Raw genomic sequence first — 17,260 nt, 5'->3', positions numbered from 1 at the left:
AAAGTGTTTGAACCTGATTGGATAGCTTCCTGCAAACCTTGAAGGGAGAAAAATAAATTTATGGAGCTTTTATTACCCAAACTCCTGTCCAATTTCCAACTTTCCTTTAACATAATTTCCTTTCTCAAATCACCTTGCTCTCCAAAAATGTGTAACACTTGGAACACCTCTACAAACATATCAGCCTTTTCCCTATTGGTTACAGCTTCAATATCTCCTTCCAGCAAAGCTGGGATAGATGGTTTCCTATATATCCCTGACATTCTGTGAATGATCATGCATTGCGGCTTTATAGGCGTCTATGGGCGCAGGGTTCCACAAAATCTTCTCCAGCTATCCCTCTTTGCATTTTTAATTGCTCTCCTTGCTACTGCTCTTTCCTTTTTATACTCCATAACATTATCTAGCACTGGGTACTTTCTTAATTTCCTGTAAGCTCTATTTCTGTTTCTTATTGCTATATCACAAGTTTTATTCCACCATGGAACTAATGCTCGAGACTTAGGAACATTCCGTAGTGGAATAGTTAACTGAGCAACTTTATGAATTATAGAACAGAGCGATTCATTCCAATCATCTATGGAGCCCTCACTATCAATCTCTTCTATTATATCCATAGCTTTGTCCAGGAACTCATCCCAGCGGCCAAAGAAAAATTATACCTAGTAGCCATCTCCTCAACTTCTACTATCAAGTTTCTACCAAATCTACATAATATAGGATAGTGATCACTTCTTAGTGTGCATCTGTCCATAACATCCCATTCCCCAACCCTGGCTAAATTTGAGGAAGTGATTGATAAGTCTAAATGACTACAGGTATTCTTTACAATATTAAATCGTGTAGGTCTTCTGTAGTTTAGAAGTACCATGTTGTATTTATCTAGAAACTCCTCTACCACCGCTCCATTACTATCTTTACATTCACAACCCCATCTCAGATTATGGGCATTGAAATCTCCAACCCAGATTACTGGGGATCTTACCTTAATCACAATTTCATCAAAATCTGATAACATCATATTACATGGATTATGAAAGTTAATCAAAGTTGTTTGACCACGAGAGCTCCAAAGCTCCACAGCCACAATTTCAAGCTTAAATTTAAAGTCAAGTCTTCTAAACTGCAGTGTTGTTTTTATGAAAGTTGCACACCCTCCAACAGATTTACCCATTCTGTCAGGTCTCAAACTATCAGATCCACGGATCACAACATCTAAATGAGGCTTTAGCCATGTCTTCTGTATACAGATCAAATCAGGTTTATCTTTAAAAGTTCCAACAAATCTTTTTAATTCTTGACCACTTGCAATTAAACTTCTTGCATTCCATTGTAATATTCAAAACATCCAAATACTGATTATTGGCCTCTCCATCCACATGAAGCTCCTCCATACTCTCTGACCCTGATAACTGGGAAGTATTCAGTGATTATTTGTCTGTCATATACTCATGTAGTTTTTCTGGTAAAACTTGTTTCATATCAAGGAACCTCTCTGCAGATCCAGTAACTACTTCTATCATATCCGACCTCTTGGTTGTAGTTTTAGCCCCGACCAGTACATCAACAACAAACACCAGAAAAGACTCTTTAGTCATCAACAACATGTCTGTAGGAACCATAGTTGGAGAACGCAGAATGTGCTGACTCTCCATCGTTCCAATCTTTTCTTTACTTATCCTTTGCTCTCTATCAACTTTCTCTACTGCCTCAGCATATGATATTTCTGTTGGTTACTAACAACATGAATCTGCTTTGCCTTGATAAAATACTCACATCCTCTGAACGCCACTACATGATCCCCTCCACAGTTACTGCATTTAGTTACCGCTGCCTTACATGCTTTAATATCATGATCCTCTCCACATTTCACACATCTTTTACCTCGACATGAACCAGCAACATCTCCAAATCTCTGGCAATTATAACAGTGCAAGGGAGGTTTAATCGTTTGGCTTCAATCACTCGACCACCTTTAATATTGTCCAAAATTTCCTTTTCAGTCATTCCAGACCAAATACCATACACTACCCCTCTAACTCCCTTCCTTTCTTTCGGAGTAATACACTTCACTTTCACAACCAATTTTCCCACCATTTTAGCACTGTTATATTAGTCAACATCTTTGCAACAAATTTTCAGCAATCCATTAGACAAAATCTTGGCCTGGAATCCTTTACCTATTTGGTTCTCTAATGCTGCTGCCACTTTCAAGGGATTATGGGCTCTAGATCCTCCTTCCCCTTCCTTTTGACCTTTAATTTTAAACAGAACTATAAATTCCTCCAAGTCACCCATTTTCCTCAATTTGTTGTCCCCCTTTACATCGAGTCTTTCACGTGATGCACCCTTTTTTTGGCTACCCTTGCTTCTGGAGTATTCCACAGTCTCCCACCCTCCTCCTTCAATCTCAACCCCCCACCTCCCCCCTTTGCAGCCATAGGCTACAAACTAACCCGCATTGTCATGCCTAGTTTAGTATTGGTCAGTATACTCTTCATTTTTGTAAAGGTGTCTCCTGCCATCCCTATTCTTCTTTTGATGTCCATGTTGCACCTACCATCTGATGTCACCCAGCTTCCAAAGTAGCAAAAGTTTTGTTCTTGTTCATGTCTTCCCCGTTTATTCTCAGCCTACAGATAGGATTCTCCTTCTTTTTGGATATCACCAGTTCTGTAGTAATTTTATGTATTACACTGTACTGCTGTCCCCCCCAAAAGCTTTCATGACCTACGTGAGTGATGATAAACCTGATTCTGATATGGGTCTCCATTGTGGACTGAGAGTGGGAAGGGGACAGGGAGAGGGGAATCATGGTTGGGAAAAAGGGAAGGGAGAGGGGAAGGAGTGGGAAGCACTGGAGAGACATTCTGTAATGGTCAATAAACCAATTGGTCAAATGTTCTTGCCTGGTGTCTCAGGGCTGGGTGTGTCTGCACCCGCGCCACTCCCCACCCCGGCTCTCGTTCCACCATGCTCCACCCTTGCCATTCACAACATCCTATGTTCCCAGAAGATTTACAAACTTGCTCTCTACTCTACGTTGACAGGTACAGTACAGTATCAGACCAGCCATCAGTGTGGCAGGCCCTAAACACTAGGATGGGCTACAAGTCAAAACATGCCCTTCCTGATGAGCTTCATCCATTCGATACACATTTTGAGCAGATGGGATGTAAAGCACGGAACAGTACAGCACAAGAAAAGGCCTGTGTTAATGAAAGTTAGTGATCAAATGCTCTCCTAAACTAATCCCTTCCGCCTACACTATGTCCATTCCTAATGTCTGTGACTCTGAGGGCACTGGAGGCTGAAGTCCGAAGTCCGGTTGGAGAACAGAGTGCGGATGTGTGGGAGGGAGGAAAGTTGTTTTGCTGTTGTTGCTTCATTACTTGTGTTCTGTGTTGCTCTGCAGGACGAAGCGTTGCAGCAGAGCTGAATTCGCTCCAGGCGTGTCACCTTGTGCCCGGGAACCCTGCTCCTGATTGCTGGAAGAAGGCGCAAGTCAAAAGCTGAGGGGAGATGTCGTTTGCCGGTGTTTACTCACTGGATGCTGTGACTTTTGTGCTTCTCTGCGCCCTCGTCGCGTTGTTTCTCGTTTATTTTCGCGCAGGGTCTAAATCTCCTGCAGAGACCAACTTCCCCCCGGGGCCCACTCCCCTACCGATCATCGGGAACCTGCACCTCCTGGATCTAAAGAAGCCCCATCAAAGTCTCATGGAGGTAAGATCAGCCGGCTCCTGACCAACAGTTGTTGGACATTTTGTATACCAATCCCCCGCGCCTGGGATTGATTTTCCTGCTGTTGTGTTAGTCGCGATTAAATCCGACATTCCAAAAACTACGCCAGGCAAATTAACAATTCTTTCCCTTCACATCTTCCAAAACCACTTCCCACTTGCAAAAGCACTTGCATACAGATACTGCCTCTTCTAGATAAAGCTGGGTAGAGTTTCGACACGACGAATTCTTCTCTAAGTATTTATGAAGAGTAAATTAAGGCATTAATAGACTGGAGACGGAGAGAATTTACCGGGAGCCTCTGTAACGGAGCAAGTCCAGCTCTGACATGCGGGAGCCGCAGCAGGAAGGACAAGAATAGTAGGGAAATGAAAACTAGGATGGTGAACTTAGGAAAAAAGAAAAAAAAAAGTTGAAAGTAAATTTGTTGTCAAAGTTCATATATATCACTATACACTATATCACCTCAAGCAGGCAATTTGGAAGGGTGAAATAGGTCGTGGAATGTCTGTTTAATGTAGTGTTACAGTTAGCGCGAAGCTATTACAGTTCGGGGCCTCGGCATTTGGAATTTGGCGACCTCTATGAGAAAGTTTCTAAATCCTTCTCGTGAGTGCGTGGGTTTTCTCGGAGTAGCACCATCCGACAACTCGGCTTTTAACTCCAGCCGAGCCGCAGGACCATTGACAATCAACAATTAACCTACTAAACTTTTTGGACTATGGCGGAAACAGAAGTACCTGGAGAAAACCATCGTGGTTCACAGGGAGAACTGCAAACACCTTCCAGACAGTGCTGGAATTGAACTCCGAACTCAGGAATGCCCGGAGATGTCAAAGCGTCGCTGTAACTGCTACCGAGGGCAGGCGTTTAAGGTGAGTGGGGGAATGTTTAAAGGAGACCTGGTTGGTAGGTTTTTAACACAAAGGTTAGTGGGTATCTGCAGCATGCCACACAGGAGTGGACGAGGCAAATTCGATAACAGTGTTCGAGTTTGTTAGATAGACACAAGGGGCGCAAAGGACGAAACAATATGCATCAAGTACAGGCGGAAGAAAATTGATTGAATTGGGATTTTGTTTTTGCACAGACATTGTAGGCTGGAAAGCCTGCTCCTGTGCGGTACTTTTCTATGTTCCATGTACAGTAAGTATCTGACTGAAGTTCTTCGTCTGTGATGGTTATTTTTTAGAGTCGTCTCTCTTGACGCAATGCTTTATACACTGTGGATTTCGGTTTTTTAGGGCACATCGGTTAGAAGACAATCGATTAAACGGCTGCACAAAGTAGCCGAGGTTTCGTGGAGAGTTAAAAATATGACAATCTACCATTTAATTGGGTAACGAATTCTATAGTTTTCTGCACATGTCCTTTTCTGTCACCTGTCCCACAACGCTCCACCCTTGCCATTCCCAACAACCTCGCTCCCAACAGTATATAAAACTGTGTATTAGTTCCTTGTGGTTACTGTATCACTGCTATGTTCTTTTGATTCATTATAAATTAAGAAAGTCAGCTCAGACACCCGGTGTAGATAAAGGGCTGTCTTTATTTATTAAATGCTTTGATGATTGCATCCTCCAAATATTCATTTTCATTGTAACATTCAAGATGATTATCGATACTTTCACAGCTTCGTAGGTCCTAACTTATTGAAGTAGCGAAATTGTTTCATTTTCACTCCGGCCGTTTCTGGCATGTGTAAGTCTGAATGTTTGAACCGCAGTTAGCAAAACAGTTCTGAATTGTCTTACTGCTTATTTCTTGTGAACTGTCAATGATAATAATCACAGATTTTTGAGCACAAACACACGCAAATGAGCTTTTGAAAAACTTCCCTATAACCATGGTGTACTGTCTACCTGCCACACTAGTGCACAATTGACATTGGCAATTGTCTCCTGTCCCAATGTAGCAGCATGATGTCCCAAATAAACGAAGGGAATCCCGGTTATTTTCTCAATTAGTTTTTTTTTCTTTAAGAGTTGTCCCAAGTAACCAGTTGCTCCGATTAAACAATGGCCCAGTTAACAGGAATCCACTGTTCGATAATTGTATGATAATTGTATAATTAATTTTTATTCATCTCCGTCTCTATACGTTTACCGCCCTCTCTACAATGAAATAATTATACAGTAATAGTAGGAATATATCTATTTAATGGTTAAATTAAATACGTAGTGAGGTAGTGTTCATGGTTCAATGTCCATTTAGAAATCAGCTGGCAGAGGGGAAGGAGCTGTTCCTGAAATGTTGAGCGTGTGCCTTTGGGCTTCGGTACCTCCTTCCTCATCACCACCTCTCTCTTTTGGGGTTGAGACTCTTCAACAGTACTGACGAAGGGTCTCGGCCCAAATATCAACTGTTAACCCTTCTCCATAGAAGCTGCCTGGGCTGCTGAGTTCCTCCAGCATTCTGTGGGTGTTGCTTTGGCTTTCTAGCATCTGCTGATTTTCTGGCTTTTGTGTCTGCCTGTGTAACTCTCTCTGTCTCTCCTTCTCTCAATCTCTTCACTTAGAAATACAGCACAGAACATACCCTTCTGGCCCAACAAGCCATATGGTTCAGCAACCAACATATTTGACCCTAACCTAATCACAAGACAGTTTACAATGGCCAATTAACCTACTAATCCAAGTATTTAGATTGCGGGAGGAAACCAGAACACCCAGAGGAAATCCATGTAGTTGCAGGGAGAACATACAAAGCTTTTGCAGGCAGTGCTGGAACTCTGATGCCCCAAGCTTGAATAGCATCATAATAACTGCTACACTACTCTGGCACCCATAAGATCATGAGGTGCATAGATATGGAGAATAGCCGGTCTTCTCCCTAGTTTAAGGGAAACCTAAAATTAGGTGCCAATTTGAAAGAATGGGAAAGGCAATGTCAGTATCCCCCTTTCTCCAAGTACATTCATAGGAAAGGATATGGACCTAATGCAGATAGACGGCATGGTCAAGTTGACTGAGTTGGGCTGAAGACCCTGTTACTCATAATCTGTCTATGTCCAGTATAACTATTAGTCAATGGCCTGTCTAAACCTCACCATGTTTCCCTTAATTTAAGTCACTCATTATAGCCTACATCTGAGATCAAGCTGTATGTTAGCTGATGTATCAGTCCGGATCAATAGTGACGGCATTGACGTTCAACCATCCTGAATGGTAGAATCAAATACAGATGTCAGGTAGAGATGGGAGATGTATATACCAGGACGTACACTAATGACCACTTCCAATGAAGTAATAATTCAATGAATCTAAAAACAAGTTTTTAATTGTTTATTTAATTGTTGATGGAAACCTGTTTCAGCTGTCTGAGAAATATGGTCCGATCTTCAGCATCAAGCTCGGGACAATGAGAGTGGTGGTCCTGACTGGTTACGAGACAGTGAAGGATGCTCTTACCAACCATCCAGATGAATTTGAAGGAAGACCTCACATCCCGATATTTGATGATTTAACACACGGTTATGGTAATTCTCACCATCATTATTATCAACCCTATACTAACATTTGATTGAATCCGCACTGCTCTCAGTTCGCTTCTTGATAGAGGTTTGTTATTTTACAGTGATAAACTTAAATGGACCCTGGACAGAACAAGACTCTTCAAGATAGATAAATCACAGAGAATTAATAGGGGATTTCCTGTAATAGGCTATTACAGACAAAATACTAGTATGGATAAAGCAGTGGCAGCTTGGCAGGTGGCAAAGAGTGGAAATAAAGGGAGCTTTTTCTGGTTGTCTGCTGCTGACTCGTGGTGTTTGACAAGGTTCTGTGTTGGTTCCACTTCTTTTTTACATTACATGTGAAATGCTCTGGTTCCATCGGGAAGACAATCTCCAGCCCCACCGAACATGTGAAAAACCCCCCATTTGTGTCGAAGCTTGATTCGTTACCCTGTTATAAATAAGTATCACAAAATAACAGACAAAATACGGCATACAATTAAATTATTTAGCTTTACAATTCTTAATCCGACTAAAGGTTTAGGAAACAAAAAGAAAAAAACAAGAAAAGGGCCCATTTTAATGAAACAGTCTGATGTGAACCAGTTGGAGCTCATGGTTTCCCATTCGCCGGTCCTCCTTTGATCTCCCCAGGTTTTGTCAAATCATGACCCTGCTCCGGATCGGGTCCTACAACCTCTTCTCTCCGGCAACTTCTCACTTCATCTCCCGCCGAACAAAAGACCCAGCTCATACCGGTGTCAGGCACACAACACAAAAACACACTCCATTCATTGGATGGCTCAGATTCCAAGGTACCCGTTATCTCTAATCATAACCCAAACACTGCTTCATGCAGAATGACCATTATGTTAGCAATGAAACCTTTTCCAGGCTGTTATATAAGCAATAAATATCAAGAATTTGAGATGTAGAGTCCTTGAAAATGAGTCCATAACTTGAGGGAACATTTCAATAATGGGCAAGTGAAGTTGAGTGAAGTTATCAGTTTTGGTTCAAGAACCTGATGGTTCGGTGGTAATAACTGTTCCTAAACCCTGCGGTGTGAGTTCTAAGGCTCCTGTATCTTCATACTGATGGCAGTAATGAGAAGAGAGCATGACCTGCCTGGTGGTGGGGTGCCCGATGATGCATGCTACTTTCCTGCGACCACGCTCCGTGTAAATCAGCTCAATGGTGGACTGGGCCATATCACTAATTTTTGTACAATTTTCTGTTCAAGGGCGTTGGTGTTTCCATATTAAGCTGTGATGAATCCAGTCAATACACTTTCCACCACAAATTTGAGATTCATGATGAATCTTCGCAAACTCCCAAAAAGTAGAGTTGCTACAGTGCTTTTGTCATAATTGCTCTTACTTGCTGGTCCCAGGACAGGTCTTCTGAAATGATAACACCAAGGAATTTAAAGTTACTGACCCTCTCCACCTCTGATCCCCTGATGAGGACTGACTCATAGACCACTGGTTCCCTCCTTCTGAAGTCAATACTTATCCCCTGGGTCTTGCTGATGTTGAGCAAGAGGTTGTTGTTATGGCACCACGCAGTCTCAGTATGTCAGCAAGCATGTTTCTGACACTATAATATTGATCATTTCGAAAATTGTTCTTGGTTGTTGAATGCTTGAGAGATCCAAGGCCATGAGGGAGTTAGATATGGCTCTTGTGGCTGAAGGGATCGGGGGTATGGAAGGAAGGCTGGTGCAGGGTTCTGAGTTGGATGATCAGCCATGATCATACTGAATGGCGGTGCAGACTCGAAGGGCCGGATGGCCTACTCCTGCACCTATTTTCTATATTTCTATGAGAGTGGCTGCATTAAAGGTAAGTCTTCATTCTTGGTTCACTGTTGTCCATCAAATGTTTGCTAATAAAAACTGATTCTACTTTCAGTTTATCTAGCAGATTGCATTGGGAAGTTGTCACATAAATGGATTTAATTATAGGGATCCTATTTGCTTGTGGGGAATCCTGGAAGCAGATGCGAAGGTTCACCATGTCCACCCTACGGGACTTTGGGATGGGCAAGAAAACTGTAGAAGATAAAATCATTGAAGAAGCCGAGTTCCTGATAAAATTGTTTGAATCCAGTAAAGGTGAGTCAGCAGATTAATTTCAGATGTGCATTAGTGAGTAGGAGAAATTCATATTCCAGGAAAAAAGACATTGGTCCATCAGTGTCTGTTTGCTCTGCCTTTACCTAACTGATAAATGACCATTGGATCTGTGTCATTAACCTAAACTCTGCCACCAATATCAAGAGCCAGACATTCATAAAAGAGACCATTCAGGGTGCTATTAAGCATTGTCACTAATTTGGAATGATCTGCATTTCTATAGGCCAAGAATTTAATCCAACCATTCAATTAAATGCTGCCGTGGCCAATATCATCTGTTCCATAGTTTTTGGTGACAGATTTGAATACGATGATGAAAGGTTCATCACTTTAGTGAAGAGAGTGAATGAGAACATTCAGCTTGCTGGTTCTCCTATGGTTCAGGTAAATCTTATTGTTCACCCAAAGTGCAAACATATTTCATAATTGTTCAGTTGCAACAAGTCCCAGCAGACTTAAATGGGATTTGTCTTTAGACTCATAGGGACCTGTCCTTTCAGCACAGATTCTTGATCAGAATAACAATGGTAATATAAATGTATGACCAACTATAATTAACAATAATAAAACAATAGATTTTAACAATTATTTCTAATTTTAAAACATTCTCTACTACTTGTAGATTTCAGGTATTGACTATGAATTGATTGCTTTGATGTTGATAGCTATATTTTTATGTTACAGCTTTATAATGCATTTCCCATACTGGGATTTCTTCCTGGTTCACGCAAGAAAATATTGGAAAATAGAAAATCAATGTGTGAGTTTGTCAAAAACTTTATAAATGAAAGCAGACAGACACTGGACGCAAATGTTCCAAGGAGCTTTATTGATGTGTTCATATTAAAGCAGCAGCAGGTATGCTCCACACCAGTATATAATTTGCATATTATCCTTGTTACAGAATTCCAGATTTATTGAGGTACTTGGAATTTAATCCATCAGCGACCATGGTGAGATTCAAACCCCTGTCTCTGCTTCATTGAAATCACAGGCCAACAGGCTATATACAACTGGACTGTTACAATGTCATAATGATTACAATGTGCTTCCTTGATGACAAAGGACATATAATTGTTATGACACTCTGGAGTTCCTCTCCCTTTCCAGTGATATTGGTTGGGATTCAATCATTTATCTCATGTTCAATGCTTTGCTTTACATGAAATGACTGTTACACTTTCGCAATGATTGTAATGCGCCTCATTGACACCCGAGAATGCCTTTACCCTTTCACTGATGTTGGATGATGGTTAAATATCAGCCAGGGCTTTAGAGGAAACGAAGGCCATTACTTTGGGATCTATCTTCTTTTCCAAACAAGGGGGCAACAAGCTTTTGAGAAGTTAGTGCCTTGGACAGCTCAACACACTTTTGTTTCACCACTGGACAGAGGAAAACTAGTGCTCCCTTAATACTTGACTCGCTTGCAGTGCTGTGTTTCTAATTAATTATTTTGACCCTTTTATTATAGACCCAGGTGAAATGCAACACCTTCAGTTTCGAAAGATCAAAAGTCCAACACTGCTTAATGTTGATAACACTGGACAACAAAGATTTTGCTTCTTGAATACTTCTGGGTGTATCTTATGTATTGGGCTGCTGACCATGCAAAACTCCATGATATTTCCCTATCATGCACCATTTTGGGGGGAAATCACTTATATTTATTATTTCAAGTCAATTAAAATGTTGCTCACAATGTAAGCAGAAAAGTTTTCTATCTTGTCCAGACGTGGCTGGGCATGCTTAGAGATGGCAGATGCTGTAAGATAGAACAGGTTTGAGAAAAACAGGATATGGAGTTTAGAAACAGACAAAGAGGTCACAATGCCTGGGCTATTTAAGTTGAGTGAGCCTCATCTGATACCTCAATCTCAGTTAAATGACCTGGTCAGAGACTTGGGTTTATCAAAGGCAAAAGCAGAATTACTGGGTTCAAGACTGCAAACTTGTGATCTGCTGTCACCATGCACAAACCTTCCCATGAAGGATTTCAATATTTGAGACAGATGTTTCCCAGAATAACTGATTAAGCAAGGCATTTTTGTTGGTCCTCAAATCAAACAGGTCATCAGTAACTTGGCAAATCAAAGAACTTCTAGGAGGACTGGAGAATATTGTGTGGAAGACATTCAACAACGTTGTTGAAAATTTTCTTGACAACTACAGAGCACCAAACTACATGCTGGAGGTTGACAACATGCTTCAAGCATACAAAACTATGAAGTGCAATATGTCACTAAAGATCATATTCTGCATTCCCATTTAGACTTCTTCCCTCTCAGTCTTGGTGCTGTCAGTGACGAGCATGGTGAAAGGTTTTGCCTGGACATTGTGGTCATGTGAGAAATGGTATCAGCACAACTGGAATCCATCAGTGCTGGCTAATTTTTGTTGGACACAAGCAAGAAGCCTTAGATGCTGAGTAGAAATGAAAATTAAAAAAAATATTTTTAGCTTCGTTGAACTATTGCAAAGCATCAGCACCATTATGCAATTAAATGCATTATATTCAATAAAAGTTAATTTCTTGTTGCTCCAATTTGCTACATGGTACAAGTAGACTGAAATGACATTTGTGTTCAGCTCCAAGTGGTCTGTCATAAACAGAAAAAAAAAACTTAGGAGGAAGCAAAATATTCAAAAAAATTGTTGTCCAGTGTAATTACATTGAATATGCATATTTTAATGTCTATTTTCATGCAAAATAAATAATATTCAAATGACATTGAACAATTATATTTAGAAGTATTAAGACATTAATGAAAATCTTTAATAAAGATTTCAGAATCAGTTTTATTATTACTGACATATATCATAGAATATATTGGTTTATGGTAGCAGTACAATAGAATACCAAAATAAGTAGAAATATATTAAAATATACAGATCATAAATATAGCAAAATAGATCAAAATATTGAGGGTGGGTTCATGGGTTACTGAAATATTCAAAAAGCTGATGGCAGAGGAAGAGTTAAGATATGAGGAGAGTGTGATAGTTCTGGGCCTATACACTGGAGTTTAGAAGACTGAGAGGATCTCATTGAAACCTCTTGAATATTGAAAGGCCCAGATGGAGTGGCCGTGGAAAGGATATTTCCTGTAGACGAGGACAGGATCAGAATACAAGGATGGTCCTCTATAACAGAGATGAGGTGGAATTTCTTTAGCCAGAAGGTGGAGAATCTGTGGAATTCATTGGCACAGATGGTGGAGGCATAGTCCTTGGGTATGCAGGCCTCTCCTTCATATGTTCTACCAGTCTGTCGTCGCCGGTACAATCTTCTATGCGGTGGTGTGCTGGGACAATGGCATCAACAAAGGTGATGCCAGCAGACTCAATGAACTGATTAGAAAGTCTGGCTCAGTTATAGGAGACAAACTGGACCATTGGAGGCTGTGGTAGTCCAGAGGACCCTACAGAAAATCCTGGCAATTCTGGACAATATTTCTCACCCTCTGAGTGCCACCTTGATGAAACAGAGGAGCACTTTTAGTAATACACAAAGACAACAGCACTGCTCCAAAGGGCAGTATGTGAGGTCATCGTACCCCTGGCTATTAGGGTCTATAATGTGTCAAGCTATAGCCAGGGAAGTGATGACCCCTCCTTTTAGTTTGAGGTAACTTGATTTTCTTATTCTTTCTTACTGCTCTAATATTTGTATATATGTGTATCTGTGCACTTGTAATGCTACTGTGACACTGTAATTTCCTTTACCATTAATAAAGTATCCACAGGGTGTCAAAGATTATGGGGAGATGGCAAGAGAATAGGGTTAAGAGGGAGATTAAATCAGCCATGATAGATTGGGGAAGTGGACTTGGAGGGCTGAATGACCTAATTCTGTTCCTGTGTCTTATGGTCTTGTGGTCTTTTGCAGGAATCAGGTAACCCAAATACATACTTCCATGAAAACAACATGATATTCACAGTGACCAACCTGTTTGGTGCTGGGATGGAGACAACTTCGACCACCCTTCGTTGGGCTTTGCTATTGATGATGAAATATCCACAGATTCAGGGTAAGAAGTATCTGACTGATGACTGTTTTTCCTCATGTAAGAATATGTGCTCTAAGCAACACTCACAACACGCTGGAGGAACTCAGCAGGTCGGGCAGCATCTGTGGAAATGATCAGTCAATGTTTCGGGCCAGAACCCTTCACTGAAACGTTGACTGATTGTTTCCACGGATGCTGCTTGACCTGCTGAGTTCCTCCAGCGTGTTGTGAGTGTTGCTTTGGCCCCAGCATCTGCACAGTATTTTTTATTTATAATTTGTGCTCTAACCCTGCTGCTGAGTGCATTAACCACTTCCTTGTGATCCAGAAAAAGTCCACGAAGAAATCACTACCGTGATTGGTTCAGAGCGGTTTCCCAGAACCGGAGATCGAAAAAATTTGCCGTACACCGATGCTGTGATCCACGAAATCCAGAGGTTTGCTAACATTTTGCCATTGAGCATCATGCACTCAATAACAGAGGACGTGAATTTCAAAGGATATTTCCTGCCAAAGGTACGTGAGGTGAAGTGAGTGACTGATTGTCCCTAAAATGCTGGTAATTCTTCTAGGGAGTGTGCAAATTGATTATTTCTGCTTTACTTTTCAATTTCTGTGTGTGATTTTATATAACAAATAAAAAAAAGAGCTTTGGCCAATGGCCAATCCGGACGTTGGAAGTTTGGAATGCAGGGAATCCAATCAGGTCTATTGCCCAAGGATTAAAAAGGCAGCAGCACGCTGTGGCAGTGAAAAAGAGTTTTGACCAGCGATCAAAGAGCATTTGGGATTAGTTATTAAAAAGCAAATTAAAGGATGACAGGTGCAAGGGCAACGGCTTTTGTCAGAGTGGACATAGCCAGACTGGCAATCTTAAAGCTTTAGCTCTTCGAGGCTTTATTGAAGAGAGGCTTCACTCAGAGAAAGCAAAGGAAAGAAATGCTCAAGGCGTTTTTTCCATCTCTTCTTTATATCTGCTCAGCTAGGACAGCAGAGATGCCAGGCAGAATAGCGAAGTTCTCCTCTTGTGGGATGTGGGAAAGCAGGGAGACCTCCAGTGTCCCTGACGACCACAACTGTGAGAATTGTATCCAGCTTCAGCTTCTAACAAGGCACACTAAAGAACTGGAACTGGAATTGAATGAACGGGAGGCTGAGGTGGGGGGAGTCGGGGTTGATAGATAGGACATATAAAGAAGTAGTTACATACAAGGTGCAAGACACAGGAAACTGGGTGACAGTCAGGAAGGAGGAAGGGGTTAAGGAGCCAGTGCAGAGTGCCCCTGTGGCCATCAACAGGTATCACTTTGAATATTGTCAGGGGGAGGGGGAGGGAAGGAGATCTAATAGAGGAAAGTCACAGTGGTCGGGTCTCTGGCACTGAATCTGCCTCTGTGACTCAGAGGAAAGGGGACAGAAGAGGCATGCTGTGGTGATATGGGATTTATTATTTAGGGGAACAAACAGAAGGTTCAGTGGGCGACAACCAGATTCCCAGCTGGTATGTTACCTCCCAAGTGCCAGGGTCCGGGATATATCGGATGGTGTCCTCTGCATTCTTGGTGGCAGGGTGAACAGCCAAAGATCGTGGTCCACGTAGGAATCAATGACATGGGTAAGATGGGAGACGAGGTTTTGCATAGGGGCTTCAGGGAGTTAGGTGCTAAATTAAAGGGCAGGACCTCCAGTGATATGACCTCAGGAATGCTACCCTTGCCATGTGCTAGTGAGGCCACAGCTGGGGAGATTATACAGTTTAACATGTGGCTAAGCAGCTGGCATAGGAGAGAGGGCATAACAGTTTTGGATCATTTGGCTCTCTTCCAGGGAAGGTGGAACCTGTAGAGAAGGAACGGTTTGCACCTGAACTGGAGGAGGACTAATATCCTAGCGAAAATGTTTGTTAATGCTGCATGGTGAGGTTTAAGCTGGAGTTGCAGGGGAATGGAAAGCAGAGTGTCAGAACAGTTAGTGGAGAGATTGTTGAGGCAGACATTGGTAAGACGGCACACAAAGTTAGGAATCAAAAGGTTGAGCATGATGTGACTAATGTCTTCAGCTGCCTGTATTTCAATGCAAGAAGCATCATTCGGAAGGTGGATAATAGTGCTGAGGATGAGGTAGCTGGTTGAGGACACGAGTCACCCCAGCCACAAACGCTACCATCCAGGAAATGGTTCTGCAGCATAAAAGCCAGGACCAACAGGCTCCGGGACAGCTTCTTCCACCAGACCATCAGATGATGCTTCTGTATTTCTATGTTATATTGACTGTCCTGTTGTACATACTATTAATTAAAAATTACTATAAATTGCACATTCCACATTTAGACGGAGACGTAACACAAAGATTTTTACTCCTCATGTATATGAAGGGTGCAAGTATAAAGTCAATTCAATTCAACTCAATTTCAAGATGACTGGAATATTAAAACAAGGACGTAATGTTGAAACTTTATGAAGTTCTGGTGAGGCCTCACTTGGGGTATTGTGAGCAGGTTTTGGCCCCTTTTCTTAGAAAGGATGAGCTGAAACTGGAGATGGTTCAAAGGAGGTTCACAGAAATAATTCCAGATTTGAATACTTGTCAGATGAAGAGCATTTAATAGCTCTGAGCCTGTACTCAATAGGATTCAGAAGAATGAGCAATGACCTCATTGAAACCTGTTGAATGGTGAAAGGCCTTGATAGAGTGGATGTGAAGAGGATGTTTCCTCTGGTGGGAGAGTCTAAAACTAAAGGACTTTGAATTAGAATAGAGGAGTGTCCTTTTAGAATGGAGATGAGGAGGAATTTCTTTAGCCAGAGGGTGATGAATCTGTTAATTCTATGCCACAGGCAGCTGTGGAGGCCAGGTCTTTATGTATATTTAAGGCAGAGGTTGATTGACTTTTGATTGGTCAGGGAATGAAGGGATAAGGGGAGAAGGCAGGAAAATGGGGCTGAGAGGAAAATTGGATCAGACATGGTGAAATGGGGGAGCAGACTCAATGGGCCAAATGGCCTAATTCTGCTCCGATATCGTATGGTCTTATAAAAGCTCATGTAGTGGGGGAGGAGAAGATGGCGGCACGACGCAGCGCACGCGGCCGCTCCGAAATGATATCGTATGCGTTAACTAGGGGCCGTGCACAATCCTGATTTGATGGAGACAGACGTGAGAAGCACGGAGGAAAACCTGGAGAAACTTCTGAAATGCCTGCTTTGCTGCCACTGCTACTGTGCGATCGAGAATCTCCAGAGTGGTAGGCCCCAAATCCTCAGTTTTGCCTATTGCCTGTTGCCGGGGCCGTGGGTCGAAGCGCTAGGCAGAGATGGTGCTCGGTGCTTGGTGTCGGAGGGCTGGTTGGAGGCTCGAAGTTTTCGGATGGACTCGAGTCGGCTGTTGTTGGGTGCATCCAGGATACTGCATCGGCAAGTTTGCGGCACTGGAAGCGCATGGCAGGCAGAGTTTTTTTTTCTTCCTTCTACCGTCTGCGTGAGATGATGGGACTTTCGAGAGACTTTGAGGTTTTTTTACCATGCCCATGGTCTGTTCTTCATCGAATTACGGTATTGCTTTTCACTGCTGTAACTATATACTATAATTATGTGGTTTTTGTCAGTTTTTCAGTCGGTTGTCTTGTGTTTCTGTGATATCATTCTGGAGAAACATTGTATCATTTCTTAATGCATGCATTACTAAATGACAATAAAAGAGGACTACGTGTCCTCATAATCTAATCTAATCTAATTTTTTGGAAAGGACTTTCATGTGTACAGTGGACAAGAGATGGAGGGCAACTTGCTCAAATGGATTATTTGTTCTAATTGTGTTCCTCCTTGTATAATTTTGCTTTTTATGTTATGTCTCTAATGCTATGTGCTTGTGTTACTGCTGCAAGTTGGAATCTCATTACCACTGGTCATAGACGTG

At 41.8% G+C, this 17,260-nt stretch overlaps 1 protein-coding gene across 1 annotated transcript in view; it reads left to right on the top strand.

The window, feature by feature from the left end:
- Positions 1-3,347: 3,347 nt before the first annotated feature.
- Positions 3,348-17,260, top strand: part of LOC134352287 (uncharacterized) — an 88,657-nt gene continuing 74,744 nt past the window's right edge. The window contains exons 1-7 of the mRNA XM_063059576.1: positions 3,348-3,723; positions 7,057-7,219; positions 9,165-9,314; positions 9,559-9,719; positions 10,020-10,193; positions 13,225-13,366; positions 13,674-13,861. Of these exons, the coding sequence (XP_062915646.1) occupies positions 3,523-3,723; positions 7,057-7,219; positions 9,165-9,314; positions 9,559-9,719; positions 10,020-10,193; positions 13,225-13,366; positions 13,674-13,861 (1,179 nt within the window). The 5' untranslated portion in view covers positions 3,348-3,522. The remainder of the gene's footprint in view (positions 3,724-7,056; positions 7,220-9,164; positions 9,315-9,558; positions 9,720-10,019; positions 10,194-13,224; positions 13,367-13,673; positions 13,862-17,260) is intronic.

The sequence above is a fragment of the Mobula hypostoma genome, chromosome 9 (assembly GCF_963921235.1).
Source record: "Mobula hypostoma chromosome 9, sMobHyp1.1, whole genome shotgun sequence".
Lineage (NCBI taxonomy): Eukaryota > Metazoa > Chordata > Chondrichthyes > Myliobatiformes > Myliobatidae > Mobula > Mobula hypostoma.
Note: the sequence above shows the minus strand (reverse complement) of the source record. Positions and strands in the feature narration are given on the sequence as shown.